The 21,750-nt window shown below is 40.0% G+C and overlaps 1 protein-coding gene across 3 annotated transcripts in view; it reads right to left on the minus strand.

Annotated features, from left to right (window-relative positions):
* prkchb (protein kinase C, eta, b) overlaps positions 1-21,399 on the minus strand; it is a 78,036-nt gene extending 56,637 nt beyond the window's left edge. For 2 of the 3 annotated variants that reach the window (XM_060917682.1, XM_060917681.1), the window contains exons 1-2: positions 20,597-21,399; positions 8,723-8,786 (exon numbers count right to left, since the gene is read on the minus strand). In XM_060917682.1, the coding sequence (XP_060773665.1) occupies positions 8,723-8,786; positions 20,597-20,941 (409 nt within the window). In that variant the 5' untranslated portion in view covers positions 20,942-21,399. Of the gene's footprint in view, positions 1-8,722; positions 8,787-10,518; positions 10,572-11,848; positions 11,920-20,596 lie in introns of those variants that run through there. The other variant, XM_060917683.1, reaches the window with a different exon arrangement.
* Positions 21,400-21,750: the final 351 nt, after the last annotated feature.

A 21,750-nucleotide genomic window follows, 5' to 3' on the forward strand; every position in this document is an offset into this window, starting at 1 on the left:
GACGGTGGAGACCTCGACTGGCTATCGTAGCCTGCAGGGAATCGGCCGTCAGACATTCTGTCGCATGTCCCAGACCCGGTGAAATGTAACTGAATTGTCTTGGCCAGCCCTAAGGGTCCCATCTGCATCTCATCATTGCTGAGGAGTGTGCTCCCATCACCCAATCAAGCATCCAGCCAGAGCAGGTCATGATATATTTTACCATATTAACATGCCATTGTGGGCGGCACGGTGGTGTAGTGGTTAGCGCTGTCACCTCACAGCAAGAAGGTCCTGGGTTCGAGCCCCGGGGCCGGCGAGGGCCTTTCTGTGCGGAGTTTGCATGTTCTCCCCGTGTCCGCGTGGGTTTCCTCCGGGTGCTCCGGTTTCCCCCACAGTCCAAAGACATGCAGGTTAGGTTAACTGGTGACTCTAAATTGACCGTAGGTGTGAATGTGAGTGTGAATGGTTGTCTGTGTCTATGTGTTGGCCCTGTGATGACCTGGCGACTTGTCCAGGGTGTACCCCGCCTTTCGCCCATAGTCAGCTGGGATAGGCTCCAGCTTGCCTGCGACCCTGTAGAAGGATAAAGCGGCTAGAGATAATGAATGAATGAATGAATGAATGAACATGCCATTGTGTGTTATGCCTGATGTAAAGACTCTCGTCTCTGCGAGCCTACCACACAGATTTAATACTTGTCATTTTTAGGGCATACCTAACAACGTGTTTTCTTTCTCTCTCCCCCCCCCCCCCATCTGTCCCTCTGAGTTACATGTTGATCCTGGGATTGAGATGCTGGCCTCTTCTGCCCCTCGGACCTGCTTGATCCATCCTGGTGCCCTGTGTCTGGTCGGAGTTTTATCGCCCCACTCCTGTGAAGGACGGCCCCATGAGGACAGTTGAGGGTTATACCTGTTAAAACTGTTAATATTATAGTCAGGCTGTCTGTTGTTGCTCAAATGAGGATGGGTTCCCTTTTGAGGCTGGTTCCTCTCGAGGTTTCTTCCTCATGTCGTCTGAGGGAGTTTTTCCGTGCCACCGTCGCCACAGGCTTGCTCATTGGGGATAGATTAGGGATAAAATTAGCTCATGTTTTAAGTCGTTCAAATTCTGTAAAGCTGCTTTGCGACAATGTTTATTGTTAAAAGCGCTGAACAAATAAACTTGATTTGATTTGATTTGATTTTGTGCTACAGTAGCTCTTCTGTGGGACTGGACCATATGGGCTAGCTTTCATGCTCCATGCAACTCAGTGAGCCTTTGACACCCATGACCCTGTCGCCGGTTCATTGGTTGTCCTTCCTTGGACCACTTTTGGTAGGTACTAACCACTGCATACCGGGAACACCCTACAAGATGTGCCATTTTGGAGATGCTCAGACCCAGTCATCTCACCATCACAATCTGGCTCTTGTCAAAGTCACTCAGATCCTTACGCTTGCCCATTTTTCCTGCTCCCAACACATCAACTTCAAGTGCTTACTGTTCTCTTGCTGCCAAATATATCCCACCCCTTGACAGGTGCCACTGTAATGAGATAATCAATGTTATTCACTTCACCTGTGAGTGGCCACAATGTTATAGCTGAACATTGCATGCTTGTGAATGGACCTGTACTGTGACTGCTGATGGGAGTGGTTTCTATAAATTTACCATTTGCAAAGACTAATCGATTTATCAGTATTTAAAGGTAATCTATATCAACTACAGATTGTCTCAAGTCATAGTAATTTATAGTGTGTATAGAGTTCATATGTATATTTTTTAGACAAGAGTGATTTGGTGAATAAATGGTATTTATTTTTAACTGCCAGATCCCAAGTGTACAAAAAGAACATTGTAAATCAAAATGAGATTTTGGTCCTGGAGTGTACAGCACTCACCTCCAGTAAAAATGTCTATGTGTGAATGAATTCTTCTCTCACACCAATTGGAAAGCAAATGGCTTCCCTCTACAAGGATAGTCAGAATTGTGAATGAGAAGCATTTGACTGTGAAACTTTGGTGAAACTTTCTTTAAGTTTTAAGTTATTCTCTGATATACATTAAGAACCAAATCTACCCAAATTTACCTTAAGCAATATAAAGGGGAATATTTAATGAGACCGTCAATGACGGCGTAGCTCACTCCGGCCCCGCCTAATCCAGAAGGAATGCTCTAAAGTGGGCCACCTTGAGCAATAAATCTTACAAGCTATATACACTATATATAAGTGCTATATATAGAAGCTATATACACCCTAGGAATACCCACCTATTTGCCAGAAAGAATCCAAAATGGCGAGGAATTGACTGAGAAGAAGCGATTTTTGTTGAACTGCTCATTAAGGCTTAATTAGTCCATAACTTCATTAACAATTGCAATTAGGGAAATCTGGGTAGAAGTCATATGCATCCTAGGTACCCCTACCTTCATGCCAGAAAGAATCAAAATCGGTGAAGAACTGAAGGAGAAGAAGCGATTTGTGTGGAAAATGCTCGTTAGGGCTTAATTACTCCATATCTTCATTATTAATTGCAATTATGCAAATTTGGGTAGAAGCCATATGCACCCCAGGCAGACTCACTTTCTTGCCATAAAGAAGAAAAACTGCTGAAGAACTGAGAGAGAAGAAGCGATTTTTGTGAAATGTGGATGACACTGGATGGACGACGGACAACACATGATGGCATAAACTCACCGCCTGTTGGCCGGATGAGCTAATAATCCACCTTCATGCAGATGCAGTGGTTTCACTGTGTTTCCTCAAAATATCACCAAAGTGTAGGGATTTTTGTAATGAACCCAGATGTGTAAACAAAGTTGAGGTACTATCATTTTTGTAATCTATAAACATTTTCAAATATATTCAAAAACTAGATATTTGGTAGTAAAAGTTAACAGTAGCTGGAGCAACAGAAAGGCTCTTTATGTTGCTTATGTACAACCCCGATTCCAAAAAAGTTGGGACAAAGTACAAATTATAAATAAAAATGGAATGCAATAATTTACAAATCTCAAAAACTGATTTTGTATTCACAATAGAACATAGACAACATATCAAATGGCGAAAGTGAGACATTTTGAAATTTCATGCCAAATATTGGTTCATTTGAAATTTCATGACAGCAACACATCTCAAAAAAGTTGGGACAGGGGCAATAAGAGGCTGGAAAAGTTAAAGGTACAAAAAAGGAACAGCTGGAGGACCAAATTGTAACTCATTAGGTCAATTGGCAATAGGCCATTAACATGACTGGGTATAAAAAGAGCATCTTGGAGTGACAGTGGCTCTCAGAAGTAAAGATGGGAAGAGGATTACCAATCCCCCTAATTCTGCGCCAACAAATAGTGGAGAAATATCAGAAAGGAGTTCAAAAGTGTAAAATTGCAAAGAGTTTGAACATATCATCATCTTCAGTGCATAATATCATCAAAAGATTCAGAGAATCTGGAAGAATCTCTGTGCGTAAGGGTCAAGGCTGGAAAACCATACTGGGTGCCCGTGATCTTCGGGCCCTTAGACGGCACTGCATCACATACAGGCATGCTTCTGTATTGGAAATCACAAAATGGGCTCAAGAATATTTCCAGAGAACATTATCTGTGAACACAATTCACCGTGCCATCCGCCATTGCCATTTAAAACTCTATAGTTCAAAAAGAAGCCGTATCTAAACATGATCCAGAAGCGCAGACGTCTTCTCTGGGCCAAGGCTCATTTAAAATGGACTGTGGCAAAGTGGAAAACTGTTCTGTGGTCAGACGAATTAAAATTTGAAGTTCTTTATGGAAATCAGGGACGCCATGTCATTCGGACTAAAGAGGAGAAGGACGACCCAAGTTGTTATCAGCGCTCAGTTCAGAAGCCTGCATCTCTGATGGTATGGGGTTGCATTAGTGCATGTGGCATGGGCAGCTTACACATCTGGAAAGACACCATCAATGCTGAAAGGTTCCAGAGCAACATATGCTCCCATCCAGACGACATCTCTTCCAGGGAAGACCTTGCATTTTCCAACATGACAATGCCAAACCACATACTGCATCAATTACAGCATCATGGCTGCGTAGAAGAAGGGTCCGGGTACTGAACTGGCCAGCCTGCAGTCCAGATCTTTCACCCATAGAAAACATTTGGCGCATCATAAAACGGAAGATACGACAAAAAAGACCTAAGACAGTTGAGCAACTAGAATCCTACATTAGACAAGAATGGGTTAACATTCCTATCCCTAAACTTGAGCAACTTGTCTCCTCAGTCCCCAGACGTTTACAGACTGTTGTAAAGAGGAAAGGGGATGTCTCACAGTGGTAAACATGGCCTTGTCCCAACTTTTTTAAGATGTGTTGTTGTCATTCAATTTAAAATCACCTAATTTTTCTCTTAAAATGATACATTTTCTCAGTTTAAACATTTGATATGCCATCTATGTTCTATTCTGAATAAAATATGGAATTTTGAAACTTCCACATCATTGCATTCCGTTTTTATTTACAATTTGTACTTTGTCCCAACTTTTTTGGAATCGGGGTTGTACAACAGTATATTGTAAGAGAAAACCTAATAAACATGCCATTGAGCAGAGAGACATTATTGGGAGCATCAGTCCTAACTGGGCCTGCATCTCCTGATCCATCACACTGTACACAAGACTGTGTCTTTAAATTCTGTTTGGGAAATACGTGAGTCCGGTGTGATGACATCATTAATGTCCACTTGAGCCAAATCTAAGCATTTCAGAAATTCCTCTTCCTCATCCAGAACTGTAATTAAAATAATAAGACTAAAAAATGAAATTCATTCTCATTATCTCTAGCCGCTTTATCCTGTTCTACAGGGTCACAGGCAAGCTGGAGCCTATCCCAGCTGACTACGGGCGAAATTATTTTGAATCATTTGAATAGACAAATCTATCAAAGGCTCCAAACTAGTATCTAAAAAACACAATCATCCTTAGCTGGTCCAAAGTAGAAATGTTCATTTCAAATTTCTGAAAGTTGTTATAAAAATCCAAATATTTCTGGATCAACATTCTGATACACTGACCTAGGCAAGGCTGTAATGTTACATGGCTTGAGTTCATGGATGAAGAAACAAGTCAGGTAAACTTGTAGCACTGCATTTGGAGTAATTTTGGTAAGAACAGCCACCAATATAACAGTAAGAATAAAATTCTTTAGCTGTAGGTGTGTGGACCAGGCTTGTAGTACTCGAGTCCAGGACTTGAACTTGAGTCCGACTTGTGGCCTAATTTTAAGGACTCATGACTTGACTTGGACTTGAGCACTGATGACTTGGACTTGTGCATTAACTGTATTCAGACTTGTAAACCGGAGAGGAGGACTTTTTTCTTTATTTTTGTAACATGCCATAATAATTTGGCATAAGATATTTATAGCTACATTAATTTTTATACTACAACCCCGATTCCAAAAAAGTTGGGACAAAGTACAAATTGTAAATAAAAACGGAATGCAATAATTTACAAATCTCAAAAACTGATATTGTATTCACAATAGAACATAGACAACATATCAAATGTCGAAAGTGAGACATTTTGAAATTTCATGCCAAATATTGGCTCATTTGAAATTTCATGACAGCAACACATCTCAAAAAAGTTGGGACAGGGGCAATAAGAGGCTGGAAAAGTTAAAGGTACAAAAAAGGAACAGCTGTAGGACCAAATTGCAACTCATTAGGTCAATTGGCAATAGGTCATTAACATGACTGGGTATAAAAAGAGCATCTTGGAGTGGCAGCGGCTCTCAGAAGTAAAGATGGGAAGAGGATCACCAATCCCCCTAATTCTGCGCCGACAAATAGTGGAGCAATATCAGAAAGGAGTTCAACAGTGTAAAATTGCAAAGAGTTTGAACATATCGTCATCTACTGTACAGTGCATAATATCATCAAAAGATTCAGAGAATCTGGAAGAATCTCTGTGCGTAAGGGTCAAGGCCGGAAAACTATACTGGGTGCCCGTGATCTTCGGACCCTTAGACGGCACTGCATCACATACAGGCATGCTTCTGTATTGGAAATCACAAAATGGGCTCAGGAATATTTCCAGAGAACATTATCTGTGAATACAATTCACTGTGCCATCCGCCGTTGCCAGCTAAACTCTATAGTTCAAAGAAGAAGCCGTATCTAAACATGATCCAGAAGCGCAGACGTCTTCTCTGGGTCAAGGCTCATTTAAAATGGACTGTGGCAAAGTGGAAAACTGTTCTGTGGTCAGACGAATCAAAATGTGAAGTTCTTTATGGAAATCAGGGACGCCGTGTCATTCGGACTAAAGAGGAGAAGGACGACCCAAGTTGCATTAGTGCGTGTGGCATGGGCAGCTTACACATCTGGAAAGACACCATCAATGCTGAAAGGTATATCCAGGTTCCAGAGCAACATATGCTCCCATCCAGACGATGTCTCTTTTAGGGAAGACCTTGCATTTTCCAACATGACAATGCCAAACCACATATTGCATCAATTACAGCATCATGGCTGCGTAGAAGAAGGGTCCGGGTACTGAACTGGCCAGCCTGCAGTCCAGATCTTTCACCCATAGAAAACATTTGGCGCATCATAAAACGGAAGCTACAACAAAAAAGACCCAAGACAGTTGATCAACTAGAATCCTACATTAGACAAGAATGGGTTAACATTCCTGTCCCTAAACTTGAGCAACTTGTCTCCTCAATCCCCAGATGTTTACAGACTGTTGTAAAGAGAAAAGGGGATGTTTCACAGTGGTAAACATGGCCTTGTCCCAACTTTTTTGAGATGTGTTGTTGTCATGAAATTTAAAATCACCTAATTTTTCTCTTTAAATGATACATTTTCTCAGTTTAAACATTTGATATGTCATCTATGTTCTATTCTGAATAAAATATGGAATTTTGAAACTTCCACATCATTGTATTCCGTTTTTATTTACAATTTGTACTTTGTCCCAACTTTTTTGGAATCGGGGTTGTAATTTTGTGCAAGAGAATGCGCATTCACCTGTTCATACGTCATGTTCAGGAACAAACTAATGTTAATGATGCTAAAGTGCCTGGAAAAAATGCCCCTAGGATTGTCTGCTTTGCTTATACAGACTTCTCGTGCAGTGGAAAAAATGCACTGCTATACAGTATGTTCCATATGTAGAAGAACTATCGAGGAGACGACGGGCACGACATCGAACTTCAATCATCATTTGGCAAGACTCCACCCAGAGAAGGAAGTGACACGCTATGTTCATTGCTCTGTTGATAGCGGGGCTTGCTTACTGACCGATGAACTAGCTAGTGTTAACCCTCTCTCATGTTATTTGCCCTGTTGATAGTGGGCGGGGCTTGCTGAGCGATGAACAAGCTTTTTATCTGAAGCCTATTAACTAAAAAGAGGCAGTCAAGCAGTAACGTTAGTCCAACACAGTAGCAGAGATGGTTTCACATAAAGGCAGCAACAGCTACCATCAAATGGTGCGGTTGGAGTCTTGTTCTCGGACTCAACTTGGACTCGACTCAGATCAATAGTGGACTTGGACTCGACTTGAAATTTTCTTTAATTACTTGGACGTAACTTGGACTTGAACACTGGGGATTTGAGACTGGACTCAGACTCGAGCTTTAGTGACTCGACTACAACACTGGTATGGACATATTCCTCACAATTTCCAAGACTACCATTATATTAGTAGATGTTCTTCTTCTTTCAGCTGCTCTAGTGATTGGGTATTTTTACCTAGTCTGCATGTCTGAACTGTGGGAGAAAACCTGAGCACCCAGAAGAAACCCATGCAGACACTGGGAGAATATCCAAACTCCACACAGAAAGGCCTGCATCAGTTTTGAGGTCCAAACCCGAAACCTTCTTGCTGTGCAGTGAGAGAGCTAACCACTGCACCACATGCTGCCCTAGATTAGTGGATTATATTTGGCCTATGTGAAAGCAACAGATTTTACCAATTTTTTAATTTTGTTAACCTATTAAAGAATGTTATATTGCAGTTGGAACACAAGAACAAATGTGTACAAACAGTGATTCTGCCCGAAGGTAAACTATTTGCTCTGGAAGGAGGCCATGACAGTCAGGGACAATTCACCAGGAGTCTATCTGCACAAAAATGAGCACAGATGCTTTTTGTACACAAGTCTGTGTTGAATATCTTGGTGGCTGATCTGAAAACCTTTCCTTCTTCAAATTTGAAGGTTGGTTTACATTTAGAGTTCAGTTTAAAGATCATTAATAGCTGTTTATCTATGTTAGGTATTCTGAATAAAAAAAAATAATTGAAGTAAATTTCTTTGATGCCAAAAATGCATATTATATTCACATCCGGGTGAAGATTAGTTTAGTCCTGAATGCAAACATACAGGCTGTGTATTAGTCAATTCCTGCCAGACTGGTTCAAAGGCTTTCTTCTACACTAAAGCTACTTAAACTCAAGGCTACTAGAATCTGCTATCACAAGCAAAAGTGAAAAAATCAATACTGAAAAGGGAGTTGATGATAACACGAATATGTGAAGGTATGACTTAATGTGTTACAAGTGTGTCACAAATCATGAGGCCACCTAACACCAACCAGCCCAACACTAAGCCGAGGTTGTAACCACAGATTTACTGTGAGAATGAGATAAGAAAAAACACGTGAGACCTATTTTCTGCCTTAACATGTCTGCTTTCACAGTGAGAGAACAATATATTTAGCTGTGTATGTTTGAGACTAAGGAGAACTGATACAGAGCATCAGCAGGTACTTACCATCTGTGAAGGAGCCTGTGAGAGAGATGGAGATGGAGATCTTGCCCTCTGGTTCCAGGTTAACCTGGTGAAAGGGATGCAAAACGAGATACAAAATAATGTTGTTGGGTTTTTTTTTTGCAAGCACTGATGAACAAAGGATCGTCTGAACCACTCCAGTGCATTCTTTTATTTGTCTTTAGAGCTCAAAACTGATTTCTGATTAATTCTATATGCTGTATGTAATTGTTATTATAATATCATATGAATTCCTTTCATCAATCCATCCATTATCCGTAACCACTTATCCTGTGCAGGGTCGCAGGCAAGTTGGAGCCTATCCCAGCTGACTATGGGCGAGAGGTGGGGTACACCCTGGACAAGTCGCCAGATCCTCATAGGGCTGACACATATCGACAGACAACAATTCACACTCACAGAAATGACTCAGTTGAAGTGCCCAGTTCTTCTTGCAACTTTACAACATTTTCATATACAGTCTTGTGGTGGAATTCAACTTTACTAAACTTTTCATCGACAAATATCAACCTCTTTGTAAGTGTCTCATTAGATGACTGTACTACATGAGCAATCCATTTAATGTTTTTTTTTAATGTACTCTTCCATTTTTTTTTATTTTACATGGTAACAATACCTTTTCATTGGTATATTTCCAGGCCCAGTTGATACTTTCAATACCACTACTATCTCTGGTTCTTGCTAGAGCTTTTGCTTCTTCGATCTCTTTCCTTGATGACTTCTGAGCCATTCCACCTCTCACCATATGTCTGAGAAACTGTATATAAACAGTTTCAGTTCGATTGTATTGTCTATGTGTGAGAGTCCATGTTTCACAGCAATAACAGAGATGACTTCTGATATATGTGTTATAGTATTTCATCTGTGTTCTTAATTTAAGATGGTAGTTAACTTCCCCACTTTGGATTGTGGGGAAACCGCAGCACCCGGAGGAAACCCATGCAGACACGGGGAGAACAGGCAAACTCCACACAGAAAGACCCCTGTCGGCCACTGGGCTCAAACCCAGGACTTTCTTGCTGTGAGGTGACATTGCTAACCACTACACCACTGTGCTACCCTATAATATCCATCCATTATCCGTAACTGCTTATCCTGTGCAGGGTTGCGGGCAAGCTGGAGCCTATTCCAGCTGACTATGGGCACGAGGCAGGGTATACCCTGGACAAGTCGCCAGGTCATTGCAGAGCTGACACATAGAGACAAACAACCATTCACACTCTCATTCACACCTACAGTCAATTTAGAGCCACCAATTAGCCTAACCTGCATGTCTTTGGACTGTGAGGGGAAACAGGAACACCCGGAGCAAACCCAAGCAGACACGGGGAGAACATACAAACTCCACACAGAAAGACCCCCGTCGGCTGCTGGGCTTGAACCCAGAACCTTCTTGCTGTGAGGCAACAGTGCTAACTACTACACCACCGTGCTACCCTATAATATCATATCATATAATACAAATCATTTACTTCTGTAAATGTAAGTTGTTCTGACAAATATGTAAATAAATATGCACAATTAATCTATCCAGCAGCATGGTGGCGCAGTGGGTAATTTTGTTGCCTCACAACTCTAGGGTTCTTGGTTTCAGCCTGAGCTTGGATTACTGTCAGTATGGCGTGTCACATGTTCTTTCTGGGTTCTCTGGTTTCCTCCCACTTTCCAAAAACACGGAGGTGAGCAGATTGGCTATAATAGGTGTGTGTGTGGGGGGGGGGGGGGGGGGGGGGAGGTGCGTGTGTGGGTGTGTGCATGGTGCCCTACGTTGGACTTACATCCCATCCAGATTGTGTGTCCCACTTCATGCCCAGTGGTCCCTGAATAGGCTCTGGAGCCAAGACAAGTTAAATAATATGGGTTTACTCACACAACACTCGCTTGTTGGTATAGATTTGTAAGAACTAGCAGCATTTTACAAACTAGCATTTCTTTTCTGAAACTAGGAAGTGGTCATTTATTTGGTGAGCAGTGAGTAAACTGAAGCAAATACAAAAATAACTGTTCAGGTTTGCTGTGAGTGTGTGGATTTGACAGGCAGCAAAGCCTGGTCTTTTATGTTTAAGTCTTTGTCTGTCACTAGACCACACACACTTTTACTCTGTGCCTTTAAGACTCTGGACAAACAGCAATGCGGGCTGCGAACAAGACAGACCTGTTCTGTGACTCCCTCCCTAGCATACACTTCTAAACTACATAACTTACATTTTCACCAACACTGAAAACTCTGTCTTACAAGAATTACAAAGCACATAATATGGACCTGACTTACTTCCTAATCACACTCCATCATTAGAAAACACACTACTGTAAAGATTACAGGAAAAACAAACAGGACCTGGGCAATAGCTAAACTTTTAAAGGAATGTCACAATGTTTTAATAAATCTCATACTAGTTTAGTTTCACTCATTATATATCTGATGGCCACTTATTATATATTTCCACTAATTATATATTTGATGGCCACTTATTATATATTTCCACTCATTATATATTTGGTTTGAGGTAATCTTGAAATCAATGGAGTCAGGATGGTAGGAGGAGGAGTACATTTAAGACAAGAAAAGAACTGCTGACGTTCATAAAGGGCGAGCAGTTGTTTTATTTTCAGGAAATACTTGATTCTTATTTGCTAATTTTACATTATGCAGATTAGTCATACTAACTGGTTACAGAGGATAATGATTTTGCCTTCAGTTGTCACTGACATAACCACTTTTTTAACACAAGAGGAACAAACAACTACTGTACTTTCTAACTGACCTTTAAATATATTGGTTTTTGGCTGACCATGCACTGTAGTAGTACACAAACTGACCTGAAATCTGCCTTAGTAATGTCGAATTTTCAAAAGATTTGATTGATTTGTTCGAACTAATAAAGTAATTTTTGTTATATTATAGTATTTAGCCTTTCACTTTTCCAACACAGCACAATGTCTAACTACAGAATATGCCTTACGATATATAAACAAGACATAACTACACATTCCTGAACACTCTTCACAGTAGACTGTATGCTGTTATTTCAAATCAATCACTTATTGAACAAAAAAGCTAGTTTTGACATAAGTATTTGTATATTGTTCAGAAATAAGAAGTCCTACATTGGTGGGCATCTCGAAGAAAAGAAAAAAAAAGACAAAGTGGGAAATAAGATCATGAGTCCATAGTGACCAAAGCTATAAATACATATATTGGCATCAATCTTGCTCTTAAAAGATTAAAAGATTCTTGGTTGATATGTACACTCTCACTTTCTTTCCATATTGTAGTTCAATTTATAATGGTTCCAGTAAAATAATCATTTTGCTCCTTCCTCTGCTGCACCTGTAGGGTGCTCTGAATTGAATAACATGTGGTTCTGTGAGATAGGGAGTAAACAGAGGAATCCAGTGGAGTTAGTTCAACTGCATACCACCACTGATGATAAAAGAGTTTCACATCTCTGTACGCCACCTCAGCCCTGAGTAGCCAAATAACATAATGCCATGATAATTTGCTTTATACACTCACCACTTTATTCGGAACATGTGTACAACTGTACATTAATGCAGTTATCCGCTCAGCCAATCATGTATCAGGCAGCAGCACAATGCATACAATTATGCTGATACAGGTCAAGAGCTTCAGTTAATATTCACATAAAACATCAGAAGAAGCGTGATCTCTGTGATTTTAACTGTGGCATGGTTGTTGGTAGCAGATGGGCTGGTTTGAGTAGTTCAGAAAATGCCAATCTCCTGGGATTTTCACACACAACAGACTCTAGAGTTTATACAGAACAGTGCAAAAAAGAAAAAAAACATCAGAGGGTCTGCAGGCCGAAACACCTTGTTGATGCGAGAGATCAGAGGAGAAAGCCCAGAGTGGTCTGAGCTGACAGGAAGTCTGTAGTAACTCAAATAAGCACTCTTTACAACTGTGATGAGCAGAAAAGCATTGCAGAACACATAACACATCTAACCTTGAGGTGGATGGGCTACAACAGCAGAAGACCACATCAGGTTCCACTCCTGTCAGCCAAGAACAAGAATCTGAGGCTATCATGGCCATAGACTCACAGAAACTAGCAGAGGTGGACAGTAATGAAGTACATTTACTCGAGTACTGTACTTAAGTACACTTTTTGAGTATCTGTACTTTACTCGAGTATTTTTTTTTAACTTATGACTTTAACTTCACTACATTTGAAAGACAAATATCATACTTTTTACTCCACTACATTTCTATCAAGGTCCTCGTTACTCGTTACTATGAATCAACTTTGAAAGTGGATTTTTTTTCTTTTCTTTTCTAAAACGTGATTTTTTTTTCACATGTGACACTGAGACAGCCTGTCAGTAATCACTAGGGTCACGTCATGTCCATATAAAATCAAATTCAGTGATTTCTCAGCAACATTATTTGAACTCGATCAGTTGATGGCAGAATGGAAGGAAGCGGTTCTTCTGGGGAATGCACGCACTCATGGCCCATGAACCCATGTTTCAGTTTTCTGTACGGATTAAAGAGTTGTTTTGTTTTAATTGTTTGGTTTGTTTGCCTAAAATGAACCACATCACAGCCCACAAAAGCTCGCTGCCCAACCTATGGAAGCATATCGATCTATATAAACGTTTTATTCCAAGAGAAAGCTTGTAATGAAGTTGTCTGTACTTTTAGAGCTAGCGATAACGTTGCAATAGCTATGCAGTCTGGTTAGTCAAATGACTTTCTATGGATTTTCCCACCAAGTTGCCATCACCTTGTCCACGGCTAACGTTAACACATAGCTAGTTAACTTGGACACAGTTATTTAGCATGTAAAAATGGAGTTACGCTAACATGAATAACGTTAACTTATCTAAGGTCCTTTCAGAAATATGTTTTAGCACAATCTTGCCAAATAAACAGAATGTAGAAATCTGTGTTTAAAGGTATTTATTCTACAGGTTCTACAAGTGAGTCAGTAAATCTAGTAGGTTGCTTCAGAAGCATTAGGTTTTGTAAGTGTTGTGGCAATAATATAACAACACGGTGAAGAAAATGTACTTCTAATACTTAAGTATATTTAAAAGCAAGTACTTCAGTACTTTCACTTAAGTAAACATTTGACTGGACAATTTTCCCTTGTATCGGAGTAACATTTGACCACTGGGATCTGTACTTTGACTTAAGTAATGAAGTTGGGTACTTTGTCCACCTCTGGAAACTGGACTGTTGAAGGAATAATGATTTGACTGTGATAGCCCTGATAAACGTCCCATAGCTTTACTATAATAATTTAAAAAAAAAAATCAAGTGAGAGAACTAGTGAAACTCTGGATTAAATAAGGGACTAATCTAATCTAATCTAATCTAATCTAATCTAAATGACTTCACTAGCATCTGAATATTTCTATCAGCCATTGTCAAAATTGCAAGTTACTGTAGAAAGTTCATTTATGGGATACTCATATAATAACATACGAACAATTTAAGTGGTCTATTTTCTTTTTGTCAAATATAACAGAGTGATTCTTGTGTCAACTGATAAATTGGAAAACTAGGTGCACTAAAATGGCTCACTGGAGCCTAAGATGATTACTGGAATGCAAGACAAGTGCAGTAATACAATACTACTGAAAAGGGTAAAGTGGATTTGTGCTTCACAAATTAAGTTATATAGTACACTTGTGAATGTGAAAAAAAAAAAAAATCAGCCCAGTGCAAGCATGATAGCTCATTGTGGCTGAAGAATGCAGAGTTTCCATGATGCATAGTGGGGTTGCAGCTCTGTGGTTTTGTGCAAGGCCTAGCTAATGCATGAACAGTGCTGTAAAGACCCTTAGAAAGGAAGCAGAAATAAAGGTCTATAGGAAACAATAGCAGTGCAGTGTATGGGTACAACTTAAGGCCAAAGAAAATACAACTCTTTTTGTTTCATTCCTGTGCTGAATACATGTGCTGTCAATATATCAGAATACTTATGTAACCAAGCCAGGAACACAAAAAGTGTACATGTATGTGTATCATTTAAAACATGACACATTTTCACAAAAATAGTAGATTTGTGTTTCATGAGCCCTTGGTTAAAGGTAGACCGACGTTCAGATTTTTCAAGTGCACAGTGGTGCTTGAAAGTTTGTGAACCCTTTAGAATTTTATATATTTCTGCATAAATATGACCTAAAACATCATCAGATTTTCACACAAGTCCGAAAAGTAGATAAAGAGAACCCAGTTAAACAAATGAGACAAAAATATTATACTTGGCCATTTATTTATTGAGGAAAATGATCCAATATTATATATCTGTGAGTGGCAAAAGTATGTGAACCTTTGCTTTCAGTATCTGGTGTGACCCCCTTGTGCAGCAATAACTGCAACTAAACGTTTCCGGTAACTGTTGATCAGTCCTGCACACCAGCTTGGAGGAATTTTAGCCCATTCCTCCGTACAGAACAGCTTCAACGCTGGGATGTTGGTGGGTTTCCTCATATGAACTGCTTGCTTCAGGTCCTTCCACAACATTTTGATTGGATTAAGGTCAGGACTTTGACTTGGCCATTCCAAAACATTAACTTTATTCTTCTTTAACCATTCTTTGGTAGAATCACTTGTGTGCTTAGTGTCATTGTCTTGCTGCATGACCCACCTTCTTTTGAGATTCAGTTCATGGACAGATGTCCTGATATTTTCCTTGAGAATTCGCTGGTATAATTCAGAATTCATTGTTCCATCAATGATGGCAAGCCGTCCTGGCCCAGATGCAGCAAAACAGGCCCAAACCATGATACTACCACCACCATGTTTCACAGATGGGATAAGGTTCTTATGCTGGAATGCAGTGTTTTCCTTTCTCCAAACATAACGCTTCTCATTTAAACCAAAAAGTTCTATTTTGGTCTCATCCGTCCACAAAACATTTTTCCAATAGCCTTCTGGCTTGTCCACGTGATCTTCAGCAAACTGCAGATGAGCAGCAATGTTCTTTTTGGAGAGCAGTGGAACCCTTGCAACCCTGCCATGCACACCATTGTTGTTCAGTGCTCTCCTGATGGTGGACTCATGAACATTAACATTAGCCAATGTGAGAGAGGCCTTCAGTTGCTTAGAAGTTACCCTGGGGTCCTTGTGACCTCGCCGACTATTACACGCCTTGCTCTTGGAGTGATCTTTGTTGGTCGACCACTCCTGGGGAGGGTAACAATGGTCTTGAATTTCCTCCATTTGTACACAATCTGTCTGACTGTGGATTGGTGGAGTCCAAACTCTTTAGAGATGGTTTTGTAACCTTTTCCAGCCTGATGAGCATCAACAACGCTTTTTCTGAGGTCCTCAGAAATCTCCTTTGTTTGTGCCATGATACACTTCCACAAACATGTGTTGTGAAGCTAAGACTTTGATAGATCCCTGTTCTTTAAATAAAACATGGTGCCCACTCACACCTGATTGTCATCCCATTGATTGAAAACACCTGACTCTAATTTCACCTTCAAATTAACTGCTAATCCTAAAGGTTCACATACTTTTGCCACTCACAGATATGTAATATTGGATCATTTTGCTCAATAAATAAATGACCAAGTATAATATTTTTGTCTCATTTGTTTAACTGGGTTCTCTTTATCTACTTGTAGGACTTGCGTGAAAATCTGATGATGTTTTAGGTCATATTTATGCAGAAATATATAAAATTTTAAAGGGTTCACAAACTTTCAAGCACCATTGTAGGTCATAAAAAGAATTTTCCCTGACACCCAGTTATTTTTGTTTAGTGGACTGAAAGCTACTGAATTCAAAATCACTGACTTCCAATTTGATTTGGCCTTTAAAAAAAATAGAACAATGAATGAATTTCGGGCCATGTGGCCCTAAATTCTCTGCTATTTTTTCCTGCTTCACCATGACCCAATTTAAGATACTACATCACTCATCATGTGGTAGGCTTTCCCTGTTCGCACAAGGCATTGTGGGATACAAATTTGAAACAGGAGAGAAAAATGGAGGACATGAGTGTGCGAATGAAACATGAAAGACCGACGGAAATTGAGAAGAAAAGACGTTATGTTGCGAAGGAAAGGAAACACAGGACCAAACTAATAAATATCGGCGGTCAGCGAGCACCTTGGTGTGATCAGCTGTTCGGTTAGCGACAGAATGATGTAACGGTCAAAGGTAAACCTGCGCATGCGGACACCGGACTTCCTCTGTCTGCTTGACTGCGCAAAGTGAGCGATTTCATGCACTTTATTTGCTAGGGAATCACCTCAAATTAAATAACTTTCCAGCCACAGAATGGCCTAATATTTTGTGAGATATTACAAAAATAAACATATATCACAATGACCAAATTTCAGAAGGAACTAAATTTCACAGATTTTATGAAATCGAAAGGCCGTCTAGCTTTAAAATGAATGGTATAAAGTGCTCTGCAAGTCAAACCACCAAAATTCCAACTGAACAACAGTTTACCTGTTGGTTCACTCTCTACCTTCTTGCTGTCTTTTGAACTGGCTTGACAAATAAGTTTGATATATCATTTGGTACACTGCAAACCCCACCGAATATAGCAAATGCCAAAGGATTGTTACGAGCATTGACACGATGCATCTGTTGAAATTCCAAGCCCCATGGACTTTCACCTGTTTATTTTAACATAAGCACTTTACGTGAGTTGTGTAGTCATCATGCCATTTTATATCACCTTATATCATTTTATCTCATTTTATAAAAGATGTCATATATTTAAATCATCTCAAGTTTTAATAAATGCTTAAGATCTCACTTATGACAAAAGTGTTTTTTCTTTTTTTAATAATACACCTGTTTATTTCTCAGGTGGCATTTTCAGGGAAATTTAGACAGCATTAGGATGGTGGATGGTTGGGACATACAATTTTATTTGATTTATTGATTATTTATCAGGGCAGCAAGGTGGTGCAGTGGTTAGCACTGTCACCTCATGGCAAGAAGATTTTGGGTTCGAACCTCATGGTTGACTGGGGCCTTTCTGTGTGGAGTTTTCATTTTCTTCTCATGCCTGCATGGGTTTCCCCCATATTCCAAAGACATGCAGATTACATCAACTGGTTACTGTGAATGTGAATCTGTATTAGCCCTGTGATAGATTGGCAACCTGCTCAACCCTGACGAATAAGCAGTACAGATAATAGATGGATTATTCAGTGATGGTAGAATATAATCTGATGCCATTTCAGTAGGAACAGTTTCAAATAACTTTTTATCGATTTTTTTCATGTCTACTGTATATTAGTATTTCATATAAGAGCAATTTAATTTTGTTTTAATTTTCTACTTTTAGGTGATTGGAATAATGTTATATGAAAAATGAGAGAATAAAAAAGAAAAATATTTTGGTAAGAAGTATACTTATACCAGGTTTGGGACACACTGACCTCGGTCATACTCGTTCTGATTGTTATGAGATCTCAAATGTGTGCATGAAGGGTATTAATGCACAGTTGGTGATCTGCATTGGTTTCATGTAAAAAAAAAAAAAAAGCAGAGCATGACCAACATAGTATGACCAAGTTTTATATGGTCATACTAAGTCGACATTTCCATATTTATAGCAACAGTCATGGATGCATTACAAGTTTCAAGGTCGTATGAGGTGCGATCGCTCCCATTAATTGAAAATGAGAAGTTATCATTTCAGTTTGGCTTTCTTAATTGGTCCCTGACCTAGAGGACCAGTCCATCAGTCAGCCCTAATCATAACAGCAAAGTTCAGAGATATATTTATATAGAATAAAAATTTTGTCCTTCTTTATTAAATGCGCCTTTTCCTTTACGAGTTTAAAATTGGACAAAGACAAAAAAAATTAGGGTTTGATTTATAAACTGATAATCACGCATCTTATTGCATGGGCTCCTTCAAAACGTCCTGTGCTAGAGATTCAGGTTGTCTGCCATTTTTGAATGTGACAAAGATAGGTATTTAAATTTAATATATTTGATATAACATTTACAGCTTGTACTTCTTTGGCTGTAATGAATATTTAAAGGGCACTTCATATAAAAGCTTATTTGACTTTTCCCAGGCCTTATCACAGTCTCTTATTGTAAAACAGAAATGTGAGTGGTTACTGAATTGGTTTATGAAAAAACCAGTGTGATTTTCCATTCCTAAATTTAACATATTGTCATACATGTGGCAAGACCTACAATGCTGACGACTATATAAACCACATGAAGGAAAAGCATACGATACTCTAAGTTTCCACAGTTTTCACCTTACTATGCTGACTGGCAAAATATATGATGAAGTATAAAATCACATTCACTAAATCAAACACGCAAAAAAAAAAAGTTCTCGGTGCTGCATTTTGTATAGGCCGATGCATTTGTGCATGTACAGTACTGTGCAAAAGTTTTAGGCACCCTATTTGTTTAGTACAAACATTATTATAGGTTTTTTATTTTATTTTATGACATTATCGAGTCAGTACAAAAACATTTCAGATTTCCAAACCTTAGTTTTCCAGCACAAAATGAAATGTTACAGAAAAATGTTTGTACATCAGTAAAGAAAGCAGCACATTATGGAATAGCATATAATGTTATAACTATATTATGATGCTGAGTTTTGCTGTAAAAATAAGAGGCAAGTGCGACAAAGTGTCCAGAAGACCTGTGGCTGGTTGTGTAAGATGCTCAGTAAAACCTTCAGCTCATTTCATTATAAAACTGCACTCATTGTACCTGACACTATTATTATTTTTAAAGCAAGCGTTAACACATGAAACTTAATTTATTACTGTTTACTGCTCTTTATAGGATTTTTTTTTATGTAGAAACATTTACTTTTATTATTTTTGCTCAAGAGCATTTCTTTACGTGTGCGTAAATATGTACACCCTTGTTCATTCAGTTAAACATCTTTCTTGTAGTCTTTTAGTCTCTTGTAGTCTTGGGGGGTTAACACGGTCGCCTCACAGCAAGAAGGTTTTTTTCCCCCAGTATTTATTGAGGATGCAAACATCACAGAGTGATTTACAGAAGACCCGAACCAAGGTTCTGGGTTTGAGCCCAGTGGCTGGTGGGGGCCTTTCTGTGTGGAGTTTGCATGTTCTCCCCGTGTCTGCGTGGGTTTCCTCCGGGTGCTCCGGTTTTCCTCAAAGACATGCGGTTAGGTTAATATGAGATGGCCTTGGGCTGAGGTGCCCTTAACTGCTCCCTGGGCGCTGTTAGCATGGCTGCCCACTGCTCTGGGTATGTGTGTGTGCTCATTGCTCATGTGTGTGTTCACTGCTTCAGATGGGTTAAATGCAGAGAGGAATTTCACAAGTGTCTCATCTCATCTCATTATCTCTAGCCGCTTTATCCTTCTACAGGGTCGCAGGCAAATGGAGCCTATCCCAGCTTACTACAGGCGAAAGGCGGGGTACACCCTGGACAAGTCGCCAGGTCATCACAGGGCTGACACATAGACACAGACAACCATTCACACCTACGGTCAATTTAGAGTCACCAGTTAACCTAACCTGCATGTCTTTGGACTGTGGGGGAAACCGGAGCACCCGGAGGAAACCCACGCGGACACGGGGAGAACATGCAAACTCCGCACAGAAAGGCCCTTGCCGGCCACGGGGCTCGATCCCGGACCTTCTTGCTGTGAGGCGACAGCGCTAACCACTACACCACCGTGCCGCCTTTCACAAGTGTGTGATGAATAAAGTTATGCTTTCTTTCTTTCTTTCTTTCTTTCTTTCTTTCTTTCTTTCTTTCTTTCTTTTAGACATGCAAACTCCATGAACAGCTCCATTCAGACTATGTGCATTCAACAGAGCCAGATATAGTAGTATGTATTGTCTGTGTGCATGTAATGTAATGGCTGGGTGTAAATAATGAGAACTGTTCCTCACCCATCCGTCAAACGTCTGTCTGCTGCTGGATGACGTTAGCAGACTCTCCAGCTGGATGGTGCAGTTGGCGACGAAGTCATCATATCCAATTGGTGTGTCGTGGAAAACGGCCAGTTCCAGCACTTTGCCCTCACATACATACGGGCAAAATTCTTCATTGAAGGTAGGATGGTTGGTCCTGGGTCTGATGGCTGTCTGGCCCACTTTAAAATTGTCCATTTTGACCACGATGTAAGGATCCAGCTGTTGCGTTTTCTTGTGGAAAGTGTGTCGCGTGGAGAAAGTGGTGGGCTTTAAGTCCACCGCCTCCCTGATGCGCAGTCTCAAGTAGCCGGTGAATCTCATCTCTTCGGCCAGAAAGCTGCTGTGCTTCAGTATAAAGCTGTCAGTGCCCCAGGTGTTCACACGCCTAATGAATGAGTCAAATGAGAAAGTATGCAAGCAGAGACGCAAAGACACCGACAGCACAACGCAACGCACTCATGGCCGGACTGACAAGAAGACAATAAACGGACGGCACTTCGCCTACACGCAGGATTAAGTTTCCGAAGCAAACGCAGCGTGGTTTAAAGTCAGATCACTGACTCAAATCCAGATGTGAAGGGCCAGGTAGAGCTGAAAGCGTGCCGGAGATCCCGACTGTTACGTGTTTCCTGCTGTGAATTCTTCTGTCTGCCTCTTCAGGGTGTTTCATTTCAGGTTTAAGCAATCACAAACAGGCTCGATCATTGCGTTCCTATCATTATCATAATCATCATCATCATCATCAGGATCTTTCCTGAAGCACGTCAACAATGCGTAACTAAACACACACGCACGCGCGCACGCACGCACGCACGCACACACACACACACACACACACACACACTTGTATTTCTATCTTTGTAGAGACGCACTGACAGTGTGCAATAATCTTTTCTTCTTTTTTGCTATTACAGTCATTTGTTGTCTTTGTATTTATTGTTATTCATTTCTTGTCATTTTTGTTATTGTTGCATGGTACATTGTCAATGAATGTGTGGAGATTATGATTATTATTATTATTATTACACTACCGTTCAAAAGTTTGGGGTCACTTTGAAATGTCCTTATTTTTGAAAGAAAAGCACTGTTCTTTTCAATGAAGATCACTTTAAACTAATCAGAAATCCACT

Source organism: Neoarius graeffei, chromosome 3 (assembly GCF_027579695.1).
Source record: "Neoarius graeffei isolate fNeoGra1 chromosome 3, fNeoGra1.pri, whole genome shotgun sequence".
NCBI lineage: Eukaryota > Metazoa > Chordata > Actinopteri > Siluriformes > Ariidae > Neoarius > Neoarius graeffei.